The 21,371-nt window shown below is 44.9% G+C and overlaps 1 protein-coding gene across 1 annotated transcript in view; it reads right to left on the minus strand.

Annotated features, from left to right (window-relative positions):
* The window catches only part of LOC144893223 (xanthine dehydrogenase/oxidase-like), a 268,917-nt gene that overhangs the window by 48,930 nt on the left and 198,616 nt on the right, over positions 1–21,371 (minus strand). Inside the window, exons 22-23 of the mRNA XM_078782951.1 lie at positions 14,230–14,354; positions 10,508–10,641 (exon numbers count right to left, since the gene is read on the minus strand). Of these exons, the coding sequence (XP_078639077.1) occupies positions 10,508–10,641; positions 14,230–14,354 (259 nt within the window). The remainder of the gene's footprint in view (positions 1–10,507; positions 10,642–14,229; positions 14,355–21,371) is intronic.

Consider the following 21,371-nt stretch of genomic DNA (forward strand, 5'->3'; position numbering starts at 1 on the left):
GAGGAATGGGGACTCCTTAAACAACAGGGGGGTGAATTGGCTGAAGAGGTAATGGGGCTGGAAGCCCGCGTAACCGAGCAGGAGCGGGGGTTAATTGAAAAAGGCCTGTGGGGACCGCAAATGGATAATGAACGAGTGAGTGATTTGATGCAGGAGCGACTGGAGACCTGGGACAATACCATCAAGGCAGAGCTGGCTCGGGTCCAAGAAAGCCTAAGGGAAGAGGTGAGTTGGTCCGTTAAGCATCTCCAGGACGAGATTAAGGTGACCCAGGAGACCCTCACCACGAGCCACATTTGGACACCAGAGGCTCCAAAACTGAATACCAGGGAAGGAAGGGGGGGGGGGGGGTGTTTTGGCCCCGGGCTGGATTTGGACAGGGAGGAATCGGGGAATAGAGTCTCTGGAAAAACAATCTCCCTCGTACATTTTGATGGATCAGGGAGTCTAGAGGCTTTCCTGACACAATTCAAGTGCGTGTCTCAGATCAATGGTTGGAGGGAGCGGGAGCGCATGGGGAATCTGGTGGCGACTGCGGGGGTCAGCCGCAGACGTGCTAAACGTATTCCCAGAGGAAATATTGACCAGCAAGGCCATCTGCAAGGCCTTGACCAACAGGTATGGGACAGGTGCAAGGTGCGACCTGGTCAGGGCACAGCTGCTGCATCGCAGGCAAAAGCCTAACAAGACGATGCAGGAGATGGCCCAGGATATTTACCAGTCTGAAGATAGCATACCAGGACCTACCAGCACAGGCGTGGGACAAGCTGGCGATAGAGAAAATTATGGCTGCTCTTCCTGACCCTGACGTCCGGACGCTGGTGGAGTTGCAGGACCCGCCCACGGTGCACCGGGCGGCGGAATGCGCGGCGAGATTGACCTTTTTGAGGAGGTCGAACCGCGCATCAGAGAGGGCACCTGTGACGGTATGGCAGGCAGAGGTGCGGGATCAGGAGGAGAAGTCAGATTATGTAATAGGCCGAATGTTAAGGGGTCCGATCAGCCACCATCTGACACGTTTGACCGGGGGTAAATTTGCAGTGGGTGAGTCATGGCAGTTTGGTCCATGTTTGCCATCAGGACGGCCTGCTTTTCATCGGGTTGGGCCGGGAGTAATGGGTGCTCCACCTGGGTACCAGAGGGGTCCGTAAATGGGAACGTGTTTTAGATGTGGGAGAAGAGGGCACATGCAGAGGGACTGTAGACAACCACCTTGGCAACCACCTCCTAACAGGCTTCACAGCCCAGAAAGGAGGGGGTCCCCAGTGGGTGCACAGGTGCCAGAAAGAGGACCACTACCTAGGCCTGGGCCTGTCGGAATAGTGTTTGGGAAACTAGAATGAGCCGAGCATACGGGGCCATGCTCGGCTGGCAAGTGTGTGGAGAAGCGCCCTCCTTTGGTGAAAGTAGTGAATTGCAGAAAAATTGGCACGGGTAATCTAAGGGTTAAATGCAAAATTGAAGGAGAGTTTTGTGAGGCCGTGGTGGATACTGGAGGCAGTGACACCATTATCAATCCGAGTGTGCTAGACCAGAGTGTTGGAGGCTGGGATAAAATTGATAGGGTAGTAGGACACGGCCTCCAACTGGCTACAGGGGCGATGGCACCAATATTGGGACGCTGAGTGGTGAGGATGGAGATGGGTGGTTCAGAGGTCAACATGGTGGCATGGGTGGCGGAGGTGTGCGATCAGTGTTTGCTGGGATTGAGTTTCCTGGTGGAACACGACTGCCAACTAGACCTCGGGCGTGGTCATATGTGGTTGGGCACTGAGAGGCTGCAGTTGGTTGGACTGGGGGATGACGAGGAGGTGCAGGGAACGTGGCTAGAGGTGCCATGCACTGTGACCGTGCCTCCCAGGTCTGAGACAGTGGTGATGACGGAGTTAGCAGCAGTTGCTCAACCCATTGGCCAGCTGGGGCTAGTGGAGTCGTGGTCCTCGCAGGGGACCGAGGGATTGATGGTGGGTTGCACCCTTGGAGACACCCGTGGGCCTATGTTGGCAGTTAGGCTGCTCAACTTGTCCGTTAGCCCTCGCACTGTAAGGGGTGGAGCCATCGTATCCAAATGCAGTTGTGTAGTAGAGGTCACCGGAGGAAGTGTATCCACATGCTTGCCAGTACAACCGGAAAGAGGGGAAAATTTGGGGAAATGTGATTGGCCAGAGGGAGTGCGGGACATGATGACATGCTCTGAAGAGGGCCTAACATCAGAGCAGGTAGAGACATTGCACAATTTGGTTGGTAAGAACTTGGATGTTTTTTCTCTCTCTCCCGAGGATGTTGGACGCACGAGCCTCGTCAGGCACCAAATTAGTACTGGTGAGGCTCTGCCTGTTCGCCAACCGCCGAGGCGGCTCCCTTTCGCTAAGAAAGAGGAGGCAGAAGAACAGGTGAGCAAAATGGAAAAGCCGGATTTATCGAGCTCTCGGTGAGTTCTTGGGTGTCACCCATTGGGCTGGTGAAAAAGAAGGATGGGACCACTCGTTTCTGTGTGGACTATCGCCAGCTCAATCACGTGACACTCAAAGACTCATACCCCTGCCAAGGATTGATGACACCCTCAATGCCGTTTCTGGCTCAAAATTGTTTTCTACATTGGCGGTGGCATCTACCATTGGTGATTTATTGGCAGGTGTAGATGGATAAAGAGGCGAGAGAGAAAACAGCGTTCACCACAGGCAAGGGTCTCTGGCAGTTTGTAATCATGCCTTTTGGATTGTGCAATGGCCCTGCTATGTTTGAGCGTCTGATGGAACGTGTTTTAATTGGCTTACCATGGCAGTCATGCCTTGTCTATCTGGATGACGTATTGGTCCACGCTCCCACATTTGAACATGCTGCTAAAAATTTGTCAGAGGTATTTGAGAGGTTAAGGGGTGCTGGGTTGAAATTGAATCCAAGCAAGTGTGAAATTTTCAGGAGAGAGGTGACTTACCTGGGTCACGTAATTAGCGAGAGCAGCGTGGCCACTGACCCTGGAAAAGTAAAATCGATAAAAGAGTGGCCCGCCCCCAAAAATGTAAGGGAGGTCAGAGGATTTTTGGGCCTCTGCTCTTACTCCAGGAGATTTGTGGCAAATTTCGCAGAAATTGCAAGACCCTTGCACAAATTGACAGAGAAAGGAGCCCGATTTATTTGGTCAGAGAGCTGCATCGAGGCATTCAGTCACTTAAAACAACGTCTGGTAGATGCCCCAGTTTTGGCATACCCGACGGATGATGGCGATTACATCCTGGACACAGATGCGAGCCAGGAAGGATTGGGAGCTGTGTTGTCACAAATGCAACAGGGAGTCGAGAGCATTTTTGCGTATTACAGTCGGGCACTTTCGAGGCCTGAGCGAAATTATTGCGTTTCCTGCAAAGAACTATTGGCCCTACTGTCTGCAGTTGGACACTTTCACCCTTACCTTTATGTGAGGGAGTTTGTGATCCGAGTGGATCATGCCTCCTTGCAATGGCTTCTTCGGTTCAAAGAGCCAGAGGGACCTTTTGCAAGGTGGCTTGAGAGGCTGCAGCAGTATAATTTCACTGTGCAACATCGGCCTGGCAAAGCACATGCCAATGCAGACGTTCTCTCTCGGCGCCCCTGTTTGGAGGCACAGTGCAAATTTTGGAATAGGCAGGAAGCCAAGTATTCAATTGGGCAGGACCAAATTGATGCATGCCTATATGCAGCGAGAATGACCAGGCGAACTTTGCCACAACCCTCACCTGAATTGGGCGATGTGAATTGGCAAGAGAGTCAAAGGGAGGATCCTGTTTTGGGGGCCCTTTTCCATTGGCTAGAGGAGGACAAAAGCCCTTCTTGGGAGGAGATTGCTCCACTCGGGGCACAGGTAAAGGCCTATTGGGCACAGTGGCAGATGTTGGGGTTGAAAGATGGCCATTTGTATAGGAAATGGGTCACACCAACGGGCGATGTAGCTTCCTGGTTGATAATTGTACCAAACAAATTGAAGGAAGTGGTTATGGGGCACATACATGGGACTAGGACAATGAGACATTTGGGCGTGGCCAAAACTTTGTCCAAATTGCGGCAGAAGTTCTACTGGGTGAATTCAGGCAGGGATATTCAAGATTGGATGAGATCCTGCGACCTCTGCCGCGGTAAGAAGAGTGCGTGCAAGGCCCCGCTCCAGGTGTACAACGTAGGAGCACCACTTGAGCGGGTGGCAGTATATGTGGTGGGGCCCCTGCCAGTCACCCGCCAAGGGAACTGGTACATTATGGTGGCAATGGACTACTTTACCAAGTGGCCAGAAGCCTACCCATTGCCCAACCAGGAAACCCGGCTGGTAGCTCGGGTACTAGTTGAGGGATTCTTCTCCCGATTTGGCATTCCCAGGGAGCTACACACCGACCAGGGCCGGAACTTTGAATCCGCTCTCCTGCGGTCGATGTAAGAAGATCCTCCAAATTCACAAGACCAGGACGACCCCTCTTAGGCCTCAATCGGATGGGATGGTGGAGAGGTTTAACCGGACCCTTTTCACACAATTGGCCCTCTTTACATCTGAAAACCAAGAGGATTGGGACGAGCACCTCCCCTTTATACTGATGGCATACCGGACCGCGCAGCATGCGACCACTCGGTGCAACCCCGCCTTGTTGATGTTCGGTAGGGAGATGCGAGTCCCCACAGATTTGTTGATAGGACCATCACCAGAGGAACCGGGTGAAGCATCTATGGAAAGCTATTCAACCAATTTGAAAAAGAACATAGAAAAGGCTCACGAGTTTGCGAGGAAGCAAATTGGCTTGGCTTCCACGCATATGAAAGTGCGGTATGACGCTCGGGCACACACACCTCGGTTCCTTCCCGGAGACCTTATTTGGCTCTACTGGCCCCGGAGGAAGAAGGGTGTGTGTCCAAAACTCCTCACATTGGAAGGGCCCTGGGGTGGTGCATTGGCAGGTGACTGATGTGGTTTTCAAAATTCAGATGGGCCCGCATACCCTTTCACAGATAGTTCACGGGGATAGATTGAGCTCCTACATGGGTGAGGAGGCTCCTGGGTGGATTGGAAGGGTGAGGGGGAAATTAGGAGTGGTGGATGGCTCTCTTGGACCCGACCAACCTGCAACTACCTGCATTTGAGGTAAGTGTTTGGATGTGTACTGTCCCAGGCTTCAGGACTTGCTATGTAAATTGGGGGACATGTAATTTGGAGTAGGGGGCGGGTGAGAGTGATGACATGGTCGGTGAAGGGAGATGGAATGTGTGCCACACAGTGTCTTGTGGGTGGCGTTTGTTTATGTGTAGAAGTTTGGTGTTTTTATGTGGTCGTGGAGAATGGAAACTGAGAATGAGTGGTGATTATTGTGTTGGAAATGGTTTAGAATGTGATTCAAATGTGAATTGGGGATTTCACATGATAGCAGGCGATGGCAAAATCTTTTTGTACCATCTTCTCATTGAAATGTGTTGAGAATCGAATGGCACCGGGGGAGGAAATGTGTTTTGGCGATTTTGTGGGTGTGAAAGGTGTGCGTGTCCGCAGGTACAGATCAAGCTCTGAGGAGCGATGACTGCAGCCCCCCTCTGCGGCAATTACCCCTGACAGCCAGTGGTGACTAGAAATTGGAGCCCGTCGGTGGAGAGTCTGTTTGGGTGCCCTGGGGTGGAAGACTCCCGGCGACCCGTGTGCTGTGCGTAAACAGGGGAAAACAGAGCCTGGAGTGTGGAGACCCCCACCGGCGGGGTAACGGCGGAAAGGGCTGTTTGACTGTCACGGGGCCAAGAGGTAAAGGGGGGGGGGGGGGGCAATGAATTTGTAAGTCGAGTGACTTTTGTTGAACTGCGGGCACCACAGCCTGAAGCGCCCCCACCATCTTGATTGTGCGGTACCTCCCCGCTGCCTAGTTGAGAGCAACACACACATGTTTTTTTTTACATCAATGCCATGGTTCTGAAAGGGGAGGGGTGAAATACTATGTTCAAAAAGTATCCGACCTTTATTTTTCGTGCGTAAAAAAAAAGAAGCTAGGGAGGCGTTGATTGGTGCACGTATGTAGGCGATCCTAATGCGCAGGCGTGAATTTTCTCCCACCTGCAGAAGCTGTCATTCGACGGCAGACCGCCGATGTGTGAGGACATGTAAGTGAGCGCCGTCGGATTTTCGTTTTTGACAAAATGACGGAAAAACTTGAACAATGCTACTGCATCAAATTTTGTGTAAAGCTTGGCGATTCCCAAGTGGAAACGATCCGCAAGATTCAACACCGTTCATTCCATTATGAAGGAGGATTTGGGCTTCAGGAGAATCTCAGCGAAGTTCGTACCAAAGCTGCTAACGATTGAGCAGAAGCCACTCCGTTTGGAGATCGCACAGGACATGCTGGAGACTGTGAACAGCGATCCCAGCTTCCTCAACACAGTGATCACTGGCGATGAGTCCTGGGTTTATGGGTACGACCCAGAAACCAAGTTGCAGTCATCACAATGGAAGCATCCAACATCCCCGAGGCCAAAAAAAGCAAGGCAGGTCCGCAGCAATGTCAGTCATGCTGACCGTCTTCTTCGACTCCAGAGAAGACATCATGCGGAATGCGATGGACCAGCTGCGCGCCATCCCAAAAGAGGCGTTCCAGCGCTGCTTCCGACAGTGGCAGAACCGTTGGGAGAAGTGTGTGGCAGCCCAAGGAGACTACTTTGAACGAGATTATTATAAAAAATTTTTTATCTGGATGCGAGTATCTTTTATGAACAAAGGTCGGATACTTTTTGAACACACTACGTATGTCCTTTATTGAGTTAGTGTTGTAAGGATTTATGGAATGTGTATGAGTGGTTATTGGTGTGTGTTGAATGAATGTGGGCGAAATCCACTGAGCCATGTCACTCACCTCTAACACCAGGACAGGGCCTGCGGAAATTTAGGGGTGCATTCGGATGGCCCCGCAGGTAAGGTTGCGTTTTGTGGCTTCCACCGGGGGATGCGATCTTTAGACTGGGGTTTGTACAAATGTTTTATTAGAGTTTTGAATTTTGCAAGTTTTTTTGAGTAAGGTAAGGTTTGTGGTTAAGTAGGTTTGCATGTGTTGTTTGTTTCCTCCCTCCGCAGGAACAACGAATTCTAATCATTGTAAATATTTGACTGCATGATTGTTAAGGGGATTAGCATGTTGAGGAGCATAGGTAGGTAGCTTCAGCTCACTTCCCACAGCCCTCCTGATTTATTTCATAGGCTAATTAAGTGTGAGACAGTAAGTGCTAAGACTGGAATGGTAGCGCCTGCAGTGAACCTCCGACAGTAGGGGCTACGGTTCCAGGGGAGGGGGTGGGGGGGCTGTGTTATGAAGTTTGGGGTAGGGGAATATATAGATTTAGGTAGACCTGAATAGGTATCATGCTTCGTCTGTCGAGTTAGAACGATATCGATGTAATAAGTCCTGTTAGCCCGGTTTGTCGGATCAAGTGTGTACCTGTGATCATACGAGGATGATCCGGTGATAGGTAGAATAGCGACTAAGATAATTCCCCTGTGTGTCAGACCTGGTGATCAATCCATTGTCCCGTATGGCAATGCACTCTTATAGACACACTTAGCTAGGTCCTTAGCTGCACACATTAATTAATTTCCCTCTCACACAATAAGATTTACAGGAAGAAGAGGCAGGAAGCCAGATCGGGGCACCGCCGATGGGGCCGCAGCCAGCCACAGCAACACACATTGGCCAGGCAGGCTGAGAGCCACGTCCAGGGAGGACTCGTGATTGGCCAGGGGAGGGGCAAGCAAAGAGCATGCCACCGATTGGCAGAGCAGGGAAGGACGTGTGATTGGTCGGGGAAGGGACAACAAGCTTCTCCGTGATTGGTCGGGGAAGGGACAACAAGCTTCCTCGTTATTGGGGGTAAGGAAGGTGAAGGAGCGACACACTGATTGGCCACCAACCGATGACACCATGGCCAATCAGGGCGGAAGGCGCGAAAGACTACCAAGAAACGACGCATTGGTTTGAGGAGGAAACGCCAGGGAAGACGGAGGACATCCGATAAAAGAGAGTGGAGACCGACATTTCTCTCTTCGCCTCTGCCTCTCTTCCCTTCTTGCCGTCTTTTGTGCATGGACCTGTTCTTGCCTTTGGACTTTGGTGGAGAGACCAGCGCCGACAATCATCTTCCCCTGTTGTTCGTGCTCCTGGTGCCTGCGTGCTGTGCTGTGTGGCGCGGGACGGACCGTGCAGCGAGGGGTGTTCGCGCCAACGCCCGAGCGGTTCGCGCCAACCGGAGCGCGGTCGGACGACTGCTCTTGGAGCTGACCATCCCGGACAATTCCTGATGACCACATCCAGACAGATAAGCCCAAACACGAATGCTAACACGACGTTTTCTTTGTTGCATTCCTCCATTGTTTTGTATCTGAAGTCGGTGTGGGGACGTCTCGATTTAGGACATTTAATTACCGGCGCGTTCTTGTTATTGGCATATGTGGCAATAAAGCCTTGTTCTTTTGCACTTAAATACCGTTTCATGTGAATTATTTTCCACAGGGAGAATACATCGTCGGGGTCGTGAAGGAAAGCCGCGGCATTTGCCCCCATCCCCCGCTTCTCGCGTTTGATCCGCCATTGATTTGATTGTCGCCTCATCTATCTATAATTCCAGTAATCTCTGTACGTTTGTACGTTTGTCTGTGACCGCTGTTTCTCGACAACCACGGGTCCGATATACTTTTAACTTGCCAGGTATATTGCTGGGGACCCGAGGATGTGCCTTTTCAAGGTTTCATATTAATCGGACAATTACTTACCGAGCTATGTCCAAAAAACGATTCAACCAATCAGAGAGCAGCGAACTATCGCGTGTGCCGAACGTGGCGGACACACTCTGCCTCGGATGGCACATTTGAGAGCGTATTCATTTATTTCACGTTTGCAAACTATGTTGGCGCTATGTTGGCGTTAAACTATGTTTTAAAACTAATAAAAACGAATTTGCGATTCATTCGCTTTCCTGCGCGTTTGTGCACGCGATGGCGATTTCTTTACCAAACTCCGGAAGCCGTTCGCTTTGGACCAAACCATTTCATGTAAATAGAGGGGGGGGATTGTCACCACTCGCAAGCCGTTCGCTTTGGACCAAACCATTTCATGTAAATAGAGGGGGGGGGATATAATTTTAGATATATATATAGTACGGGCATGCCCTAGTTAGCTCAATTCCATCTGTGGACGTTCTGTCTTCACAGAGCGTCCACACGACAATAACATGATGTACACCCTCATACACCTGTAATAATATGATGTACACCCTCATACACCTATAATAACATGATGTACACCTTCATACACCTGTAATAACATGATGTACACCTTCATACACCTATAATAACATGAAGACTCATCTTATCTGTATAATAGTGTATATCAAGTACACTCACCCCTCCTCCTGATTCCCTCTCATCCCTCATCCTGATCCCCACTCATCCCTCTTCCTGATTCCCTCTCATCCCTCGTCCTGATCCCCACTTATTCCTCTTCCTGAACCATGCTCATCCCCCCTTCTGATTCCCTCTCATCCCTCATCCTGATCCCCGCTCACCCCTCCTCCTGAACCATGCTCACCCCTCCTGCTGATCCCGTTCACCCCTCCTCCTGCTCCCCGCTAACCCCTCATCCTGATCCTCACTCACTCCTCATCCTGATCCTCACTCACCCCTCCTCCTGATCCCCGCTCACCCCTCCTCCTGAACCATGCTCACCCCTCCTGCTGATCCCGTTCACCCCTCCTCCTGCTCCCCGCTAACCCCTCCTCCTGCTCCCCACTCACCCCTCATCCTGATCTTCACTCAACTCTCCTGCTGATCCCGCTCACCCCTCCTCCTGTGCCCTGCTCATCCCTCATCCTGATTCCCTCTCATCCCTCATCTTGATCCCTGCTCACTCCTCATGCTGATCCCGCTCACCCCTCCTCCTGTGCTCTGCTCACCCCTCCTCCTGCGCCACGCATCCCTCCTACTGTGCCCTGCTCATTCCTCCTGTTTCCCTCTCATCCCTCATCCTGATCCACACTGACCCCTCCTCCTGATCCCGCTCACCCCTCCTGATCCCGCTCACCCCTCCTCCTGATCCCCCTCACTCCTTCTGCTGATCACGCTCACCCCACCTGCTGATCACGCTCAACCCTCGTCCTGATCCCGCTCACCCCCCCTCCTGATCCCGCTCACTCCTTCTGCTGATCCCGCTCACCCCTCCTCCTGATCGCACTCACCTCTCCTCCTGATCCCACTCACCCCTCCTGCTGATCACGCTCATCCCTCATTTTATTCTACTTCACCAGTCCTCCTGCGCCCCTCTCACATTCCCACTTGCTTTCCATGTTCACTAGAACCTTCTTATCACATCACTATTCCATTTCCTCATCCCATTATTTCACTTCTCAATTTTCCTTTTCTTTTCTGCCTTATTCTCTCAACATTTCTTTCAACACCGGTTGATTTCTCCATTCTCTATAATATATTTCCTTATAATTTATACAGAATTCCCCAAACCATGCACACTTTTTAGCAGCGACAGCAGTGGCTGTGGTCAGCATGACGTTCCTTGTCTCCTTCCCACCAAATGCTCCACCAAGTCGTTTCACTGTACATTTCACATGGTTGCAAGGGATTCCAAGAACTCTTGCTACTGATTGCTGTTAGGGAATGTGGGGGAAGAAAGGCAGAGAAAATTTAAGAGGTGAGAATGTTCTGGCAGAACTTGGTACTTCCAAGATCCAGACTCAATTACCATTCCAACATCCAGTCACAGCTTGGGCATAATATAATAATCGGGTGTTATTGAATGGAATTCATCAATCAACACCATAATATACTGAAAATTAAGCAAACAGGAAGGTTGGCCACTTAACAAAAAACACAATATAGCATACTGAGTGTATTGAAGTTGACAACAGTCAACCATTGTGTCGACAGCAGTGACGCCAAGAGTTTGCACAGCTGAGTTTCTCTTTTACTGGAGGATCAGGACGATGGGACAATTACAGGTTGTGCCAAAAGTGATTTTTCTTCAGAAATGTATTCTTGAGGATTTAAAAAACAAATTGGCTCAAAACACACGAAACAAATTTGCCCCCTTATGCCCCTGGCTCTCCCTTTGTCCCCCAGTGCCCTCTGAGACGGGTGCATCAACTTCCATGTTTAAGGATCGATTCTTACATAGAATGATGTGTCATATGAAAGCTCTTCTCAAGACCAAACAAGATAATAAATCAGTTATTTAGAAATGAGCAAAACTCATCATTTGCCAAACTTTCATTAATTTTTGTATGGGTTTCAATATTGCAACATATTCTCAGACAACAAAAGAAAAATCGGAATTCATGTGCAAGCCTCATTGAGGGCATAGGCTGAGGTTCGAGCACCGCACTTCTTCCTTCTTGCAGCGACACCTTGCTGTGTCACTCCCCATCTTACGAGCGCATTGGATAAACGCCTTTGCCACTTTAGAGAGAGAGGGCTTCATGATCCACTGCGGTGCCCATCCCTTACCCACTTCTGTCTTCTTCCACCCAAACTTGGCTGGCGACACTTCTGGGAGCAATTGTTCAACAGAGGACATCAAAATTCTGGCCTGAAATATGGAGTGTCTTGTGTATGGGAGAAGGGCGTCTTTTGTGGGAGGAATTTGAGACATATCCCTACTTCCTTGGCAGACTGCATTCTTCCTGAAGATGTTGATGTCGTGTGCATCTTCTTCTCTTGAGTCGTACACCTTGACGACAAACTTCTGGATTTCTCCAAAGAGATTACAATCCGCCTCAACCTCCATGAAGTGTTCCACCTGCCGCAACACTTCGGTGAACCAGGGGTTCTATTCAAGGTGTTGGCACACCTTGCCCGTTCCTCGAAAGGAAGATGTAACATCATAGCGGGTGAATGCATGGAAGAGAGGGAGAGCCTTCACCATCGGTCCAGAGAATCGCAGAGCTCTTCGATGTTGATCCAAATAAGGTTTTCACCAGTGATGAACTGGATCCAAATCCAAAGTCTATCCGAATGTACTAACTGCACATAATTGCCACCACGTCAGTGTCCCCTGTTCGGATTCTCACAGAAATCGTCCCCTGTCAGACCACATTCATGAGGTGGACCATAATACAGCTGTCTGCCACTTCGCAATTACAGTTTACCTCCATCTGGACACTTGATCTAATGTGGATGACCGATGAGGAAGAGGTGATGAAGAGGCCTTTGTGTGTTGGGATTTGGATCTTGGATCCAGCTGTGATAAGTAGATGGTTTGACCAGCTGTGGTAAGTAGATGGTTTGAATCTTCCTTATTGTTAAGTCTCTCAAGAACACTGCAAAGTTGGTTTGAATTCGAACCTTCTTTGTCATGCATTGCCTCATTCCGGTTCCTCTCACGTCTCTTATCACTCCTTTCACACTCTCCTTAAAGTAGCAATCAAAGATCACATCCAAGCGCATGCAGGAGATCCGACTTACTCATGGCCAGCAACAGTGAGAGCTGCTGGAATTTCCTCCAACATATTCAGAATAAAAAACCACTTGCAGATCCTCATGTCATGTTGTGAAGAACATCACCAAGGCACCCAGCAAGGATGCATGGCCCTTGGACATCCGGGCTTTCTGTTCCGCTGCTGTTTCCTTCCTTGACAGCTTCCCCTGGTTTAGCTTCAGATTTCTCACAGCTTGCTTCAGGACACCGGTTTCTTGGATCAGCTTGGTGAAGCCTTCGTATTGCTTCGGAGCTGCCTCTTCAAACTGGAACATATCTTGTGTGCCATTTTCGCTTTGACATACTCGTCCATCTAGAGCAGGGGTTCTTAACCTGTGATCCACGGACCCCTTTGAAGTCCGTGGATGGGCTTCAGGGGGTCCGTGAACCAGGCGCATAAAAATTATTTAAAATTTATTTTCGCGAGCTTTTTATAAAAGGTTTTATTTTTTGTCTATGTACAGGATGTTATGTACTTATTCTTTCTTACTGAAGACTAGTAGATCTGTAAGGTAGGTTGAAATGGGATGATACTGAGTGTACAGTCAGGTAACATACAGTTGTCATCGTCGTCAAGTTATAACTTCAAGAATAGTTCCCGTCGATAGAAATTGAAGAAAATGTCCCCTGCCCCAGATTTTAGCGCTGGCCGCTGGACCTCGTGTTTACAGTTTGGTATCGTCGTTTGCACGACCGCCACCCAGTGCCACTCCATAATCAAGTGCTTATTTCTCACTTTACACGACTTGTCACGACTCAGGAATCTTCTCATTTACTGGTGAGGTTTAAAACTTTATAGGAAATATCGCTGTTTTTGCGTGAACAAGGTTCCCTCTTGGGATTACCTGTGGCACCAAAGGTGGATTGGGGTTATGATTTCACCCCCGTTTGTCTGTATGTTTGTCTGTCTGTGAACAGAATATCTCAAAAAGTTATGGACATATTCAGAAGAAATTTGGTGGACAGGTTGGGTGCATGACGAGGATGAATTGATTAGATTTTCATGAAGATCTGGATCCGGTTCTGGATACTAGAATTTCAAAAGTGATTCTTCACCTTTAGAGATGAGGCCAAAAGCGATTTATAGTACTATATCTCAAAAAGTTATGGATGGATTATGACAAAACTTGGTCGATGAGTAGGGTAGATGACATGAACATGCCAATTCGATTTTGGTTAAGGTCCAGATGCAGATCCGGTCTTTCAATTGGATACAAATCATAAACTGTTTTGCCTGGTGGACGTATGTGTTCTGCAAAGTACCATTCCTTACTGTCCATGACTCCCTTTTCATTGCAACTGGAAATACCAGAACATTCCGCAGCCTCCTCTTGGTCTGTATTGTCACATCTTTGTCTTTCCAGATCTTTGTGAATCCTGACATTGCTGTTTTTCCCAATTCTACCCATCCATTAAATTATACTCTGCGTTCTCCAGTTAATTCAGTCTTAGAACCCAGGAAATGAAACTTTTCACAAACACAATATGTTTCCACAAATACAATATAATACTTTGCACAAACATACAACTTTCCACAAACAAAGCACAATATGCTGTGTTTATCATGTGTATCATGTCAAAACTACATGTTGTGCTGTGTGACATTCCCTGTACTGGTTTGGTGGTGAAGCGAATGTTTTTTGGGTTCGCACAACGTAAAGATGCCTATTGCGTAAAGCCACACACTAACATGCCACACACCAGCACATCACCAACCACCAGCTTATCGTTTAATATCATGTTTGATAACCCGTTATTTTACCTGTTCGAAATTCACACTCTGTGTTGTTGATATGATCTCCATGGTTCCATTCTCCAGGTCTGGAATTGCAATAGCTGCATGTGTTTCCAAATAGAAATGTTCTTGCCCACCTAGGCGTACCTCACCTAGAGTGAAAAGGTGCACTGATAACATATCAAACGATCTGCCATGATACAAGGGCTTATCAATGGAGTTTTCAATAATCAACCTTAACATGCATTTAGATGACTCTTTTTGACAAGGATTGACTTCCGGTTTCCAGTTCCTTGAGCTTGGTTGGCCGTTTTTTGACTGTCAAGTTTCCTCAAAGTTAAGTACTCCCGGTAGTTTTGTCGAGTTTTTGTTGTTGTTTTTTCTGCATGGTTCCAGCTTGATTTTTGTTTAAAAACTTGAGCAAATTTGGAAGAATTCGTCGGATATTCGTGCCGTGTTTTCAGCCCTAATTTTTCCTCGTCCGAGTCCACATACGTTGTTTCACTTGTCTTTTCTCCGTACCACCTTCAGCCTTTTTTTTCCACAGTTCCCTTATTTCTCCTTCTTATTCTCCTTCAAATTCCCCCAACATTAACCCTTGTTAGTGTTTGGGGCAAAAAAAAAAAAAATTATATATATATATTGTTGCGAATATGGAATTTGGCCTCCATATCCGCTTGTAAATATTCCCCTATTTCCCCAATACTCCCCAACTATCCCCAATCCCCCATTCCCTAGTCCCATTGTCTGTAAACAACACTCTGTAGAACCGACCTTCCCCTTTATCCCCCATTAAATGTCGTGCCCAGGTCCACCGCATCTCACGTAGACAACTTTCGGACATCTTGCTAGTTATTCTTAGTCTATGTCAGTTAAGGACTCCTTTCCATTAATTCTGACTCTTCGTTGCACCAGAATGTGATTATATGGCACCAGTAGTGAGTTTAGGACCTTCCCATACCTCCTTCCATCTTCTTCCCCAAACAACAACAACAACAACAACTACAGCTACAACAACAACAACAACTACAGCTACAACAACAACTACAACCACGGCGCGCGGGGGGAGTGTGCGTCCTCCCACCAGCTCGGTTAGCCGCCATGACCATGCGCTCCACGGGGTTACCACGAAGGGGCTCCCTGTCAGCCCCTCGTCAAGGGCGGAGCCGGTAACCCCCCCGCATGCACCCAATGAGAAGCAACGAGCCGATTCCATCTGGGGCGGAGCTAACGAGCCGAGGGCGTGTCACTCCCCGCCGGATATACGCAGCGACTTACCGGATGTGAGGTCAGATGCGCCCCGAGCTTGAGAAGACAAGAGAGCCACCTCCGAGCGCTGAGAGACCTCCTGCATCTTTTGGGCCGCGCTATCCTGTCCCTGAGCACAAGGTGCACCTTGTGCTGGCCATCGAATACCCGCTTTCCTTGCCATCAATCCCCGTGTGAGTCAGTTTTTGTCCTGTTTCTCTGTGGTCTGTCGGGAATAATATAAGATTGTGTCTAAGTGCCTATCTTCCTTTGCTGTCCCTCTTGTAGTTGTAATCTAACCTTCCGAACGAATATAACCTCCTCCGGAGGTCTTGAGAACCGTATCCCTGGTGTCGTGTCATTTTAATCCCAGCCGTGTGTCTTTTCCTTCATTGACCTAGCGTAGCGCGATTAGTCAACGTTCGGGTATAATCGGGTAACTTGTGCAGACGTGGTCATACCAAACCGCTCGGTAAATAACATCCACCACCACGTCTAACAATATCTTCTAGCTTTTGCTTTACTCTTCTCTCTTTTTCTTCCTCTTCTACTTCTTTACCTAACCCACAATAGTAATAACTGATAAATATATTTTAAAAAAGGCAACCGCTCACGCTGAACCTACCAAATGCTTTTATACACCTCCACATCTTACCCTGAGGTATTCACAGTGCCATTTAAAATGTTTCAATTTCCTTTTTGTCCCATGTTGAATTCTCTATTCTATTATAATTCACTCTTCTTTATCCTCTTCAAAAGTTTGTTTTAAACAAATCCTCCCACTATACCAACACATACTGTTCTTCCTTTCGACATTCCCTAAACCCGCCTTTGTGTCACCCCAACTGTAACATTTTCAAACGTACATCCGACTTGAACGTTTCAAGAACCCAAACTCGTAATGGATGTTTGTATTTAATTAATCGCTCATTTTGTACAACACACCAGCGTCCCACTCCATGTCCCCTCCCTCTACTCCTTCCTACCCCCATTCATCACGACATTTCCCCTACCCCTCCCTTTCAAACTTCCCCCTCCCCATTCAAATCTCCTTCCTCACCCCTCCCCTGCAAAACTCCCCCTTCAAATCTCCCCCATCACCGCTCCCCATTCAAGTGTCCCCTCTCACCGCGCCTCCTCATAGTTGCCTAACTCATCCACAAAGCTGCCTCTTCTGCGCTTCCTCTCTCGTCCAACTCATTCCTCCACCTCCTCCAATTCTTTGCTTAACTCTGTCCACCCCCTCCCCCTTCACTCTGCCTCTGGAACAAGCTCCCTCACTCTCTTCAACCCCTCTCCTCCCTCCAGGTCTTTAAAACAGCTGTTCACCACCATCTCTTCCCCCATCCAAAACCTTAGGCTTTTCTACCCCTGTCAATACACCCCAAATCCACCTTTTTCAAATTCCGTTTTTCTTTCCTGAAATTCCTAGCAGTGTCCATTTGTTTTATACCGTGTACGTGTACCTTCCCTTCCCCCATCCCTACCTCACCCTCCCCAACCCTCTCTCTTCCACAGATCTACCACTGTGCTTGTTCTCTGCTGCTGCTGTTGTGCTTGTTCTCTGCTGCTGCTGTTGTGCTTCCCTCTCTGTCCCTTCCCTCTTGTCTCCTGCTCCCTTTATCATATGTTTTTTTTTGTCGTTGTTGTATACAAGATCGAGGCTCGTGTAAGAGATAAATAACATTAATCACATAAAAAAAACGGACACACAAAACATACAATAAAGGGAGCGGGAGCCAAGATGGGGAGAGAGAGGGAAGCACACAAGTACAACAGCAGAGACCAGGGACATTGGGAGATCTGTGGGAGGGAGAGGGATTGGGGGGGGTGGGGTGGGAGGGAGCAGGAATGGGAACCGGGGAAAGGGGGGGGGGGGAGGGTGGGAGAGGTATAAAACACATGGATACTGCTCGGACTTCCAGGAAAGAAGTCAGTCTTTCAAAAAAGTGGATTTGGGGTGAATTAACGGGGGTAGAAAAGATCAAGGTTTTGGATGGGGGAAGATAAGAGATGGTGGTGAACAGCTGTCTGAAAGACAAACACCAGAAAGAGATTTGACCAGACGCCACCAGGAGGAAGGAGACATTTGGAGGAGACATTTTGATTTGGAGGAAGGAGACAGGTTTGAGAGTTCAGTCTTGAGAGTAGAGAGATATTGTTTCCTGACTTAAAGATTTCTATGTGTTTTCTGTTTATGTCTTGGTGTTTTATTTGTTTCTCTTATACGAGCCTCGACTTTGTATACAAAAAAAGGATTTTCAGTAATCTTAACTGTCTGCCATTAAATATCTCACAGTGGTAAATACACACTACCATATAAGGTTCATTCATTCACGCATGACGTTTTATAAAATTATCTTACTTGCTGGACAAGGCAAGAAATAAATGATATACGTGGATTATAGTGACATTACACACAGAATATGAGATTGACAAATAAACACAGAATATGAGATTGACAAATAAACACAGAATATGAGATTGACAAATAAACACAGAATATGAGATTGACAAATAAACACAGAATATGAGATTGACAAATAAACACAGAATATGAGATTGACAAATAAACACAGAATATGAGATTGACAAATAAACACAGAATATGAGATTGACAAATAAACACAGAATACGAGATTGACAAATAAACACAGAATATGAGATTGACAAATAAACAGAATATGAGATTGACAAATAAACACAGAATATGAGATTGACAAATACACACAGAATATGAGATTGACAAATACACACAGAATATGAGATTGACAAATAAATACAGAATATGAGATTGACAAATAAACACAGAATATGAGATTGACAAATAAACACAGAATATGCGATTGACAAATAAACACAGAATATGAGATTGACAAATAAACACAGAATATGAGATTGACAAATAAACACAGAATATGAGATTGACAAATAAACACAGAATATGAGATTGACAAATAAATACAGAATATGAGATTGACAAATAAACACAGAATATGAGATTGACAAATAAACACAGAATATGAGATTGACAAATAAATACAGAATATGAGATTGACAAATAAATACAGAATATGAGATTGACAAATAAATACAGAATATGAGATTGACAAATAAATACAGAATATGAGATTGACAAATAAACACAGAATATGAGATTGACAAATAAACACAGAATATGCGATTGACAAATAAACACAGAATATGAGATTGACAAATAAACACAGAATATGAGATTGACAAATAAACACAGAATATGAGATTGACAAATAAACAGAATATGAGATTGACAAATAAACACAGAATATGAGATTGACAAATAAACAGAATATGCGATTGACAAATAAACACAGAATATGAGATTGACAAATAAACACAGAATATGAGATTGACAAATAAACACAGAATATGAGATTGACAAATAAATACAGAATATGAGATTGACAAATAAACACAGAATATGAGATTGACAAATAAACAGAATATGCGATTGACAAATAAACACAGAATATGAGATTGACAAATAAACACAGAATATGAGATTGACAAATAAACACAGAATATGAGATTGACAAATAAATACAGAATATGAGATTGACAAATAAACACAGAATATGAGATTGACAAATAAACACAGAATATGAGATTGACAAATAAACACAGAATATGAGATTGACAAATAAACACAGAATATGAGATTGACAAATAAACACAGAATATGAGATTGACAAATAAACACAGAATATGAGATTGACAAATAAACACAGAATATGAGATTGACAAATAAATACAGAATATGAGATTGACAAATAAACACAGAATATGAGATTGACAAATAAACACAGAATATGAGATTGACAAATAAATACAGAATATGAGATTGACAAATAAATACAGAATATGAGATTGACAAATAAACACAGAATATGAGATTGACAAATAAACACAGAATATGAGATTGACAAATAAACACAGAATATGAGATTGACAAATAAATACAGAATTATGAGATTGACAAATAAACACAGAATATGAGATTGACAAATAAACACAGAATATGAGATTGACAAATAAACACAGAATATGAGATTGACAAATAAACACAGAATATGAGATTGACAAATAAACACAGAATATGAGATTGACAAATAAACACAGAATATGAGATTGACAAATAAACACAGAATATGAGATTGACAAATAAACACAGAATATGAGATTGACAAATAAACACAGAATATGCGATTGACAAATAAACACAGAATATGAGATTGACAAATAAACACAGAATATGAGATTGACAAATAAACACAGAATATGAGATTGACAAATAAACACAGAATATGAGATTGACAAATAAACACAGAATATGAGATTGACAAATAAACACAGAATATGAGATTGACAAATAAACACAGAATATGAGATTGACAAATAAACACAGAATATGAGATTGACAAATAAACAGAATATGAGATTGACAAATAAACACAGAATATGAGATTGACAAATAAACAGAATATGAGATTGACAAATAAATACAGAATTATGAGATTGACAAATAAACACAAAATATGAGATTGACAAATAAACACAGAATATGAGATTGACAAATAAATACAGAATATGAGATTGACAAATAAATACAGAATATGAGATTGACAAATAAACACAGAATATGAGATTGACAAATAAACACAGAATATGAGATTGACAAATAAACACAGAATATGAGATTGACAAATAAACACAGAATATGAGATTGACAAATAAACACAGAATATGCGATTGACAAATAAACACAGAATATGAGATTGACAAATAAACACAGAATATGAGATTGACAAATAAACACAGAATATGCGATTGACAAATAAACACAGAATATGAGATTGACAAATAAACACAGAATATGAGATTGACAAATAAACACAGAATATGAGATTGACAAATAAACACAGAATATGAGATTGACAAATAAACACAGAATATGAGATTGACAAATAAACACAGAATATGAGATTGACAAATAAACACAGAATATGAGATTGACAAATAAACACAGAATATGAGATTGACAAATAAACAGAATATGCGATTGACAAATAAACACAGAATATGAGATTGACAAATAAACACAGAATATGAGATTGACAAATAAACACAGAATATGAGATTGACAAATAAATACAGAATATGAGATTGACAAATAAACACAGAATATGAGATTGACAAATAAACACAGAATATGAGATTGACAAATAAACACAGAATATGAGATTGACAAATAAACACAGAATATGAGATTGACAAATAAACACAGAATATGAGATTGACAAATAAACACAGAATATGAGATTGACAAATAAACACAGAATATGAGATTGACAAATAAATACAGAATATGAGATTGACAAATAAACACAGAATATGAGATTGACAAATAAACACAGAATATGAGATTGACAAATAAATACAGAATATGAGATTGACAAATAAATACAGAATATGAGATTGACAAATAAACACAGAATATGAGATTGACAAATAAACACAGAATATGAGATTGACAAATAAACACAGAATATGAGATTGACAAATAAATACAGAATTATGAGATTGACAAATAAACACAGAATATGAGATTGACAAATAAACACAGAATATGAGATTGACAAATAAACACAGAATATGAGATTGACAAATAAACACAGAATATGAGATTGACAAATAAACACAGAATATGAGATTGACAAATAAACACAGAATATGAGATTGACAAATAAACACAGAATATGAGATTGACAAATAAACACAGAATATGAGATTGACAAATAAACACAGAATATGCGATTGACAAATAAACACAGAATATGAGATTGACAAATAAACACAGAATATGAGATTGACAAATAAACACA

This window comes from Myxine glutinosa, chromosome 8 (genome assembly GCF_964187855.1).
Source record: "Myxine glutinosa chromosome 8, kmMyxGlut1.1, whole genome shotgun sequence".
NCBI classification, from domain to species: Eukaryota; Metazoa; Chordata; class Myxini; order Myxiniformes; family Myxinidae; genus Myxine; species Myxine glutinosa.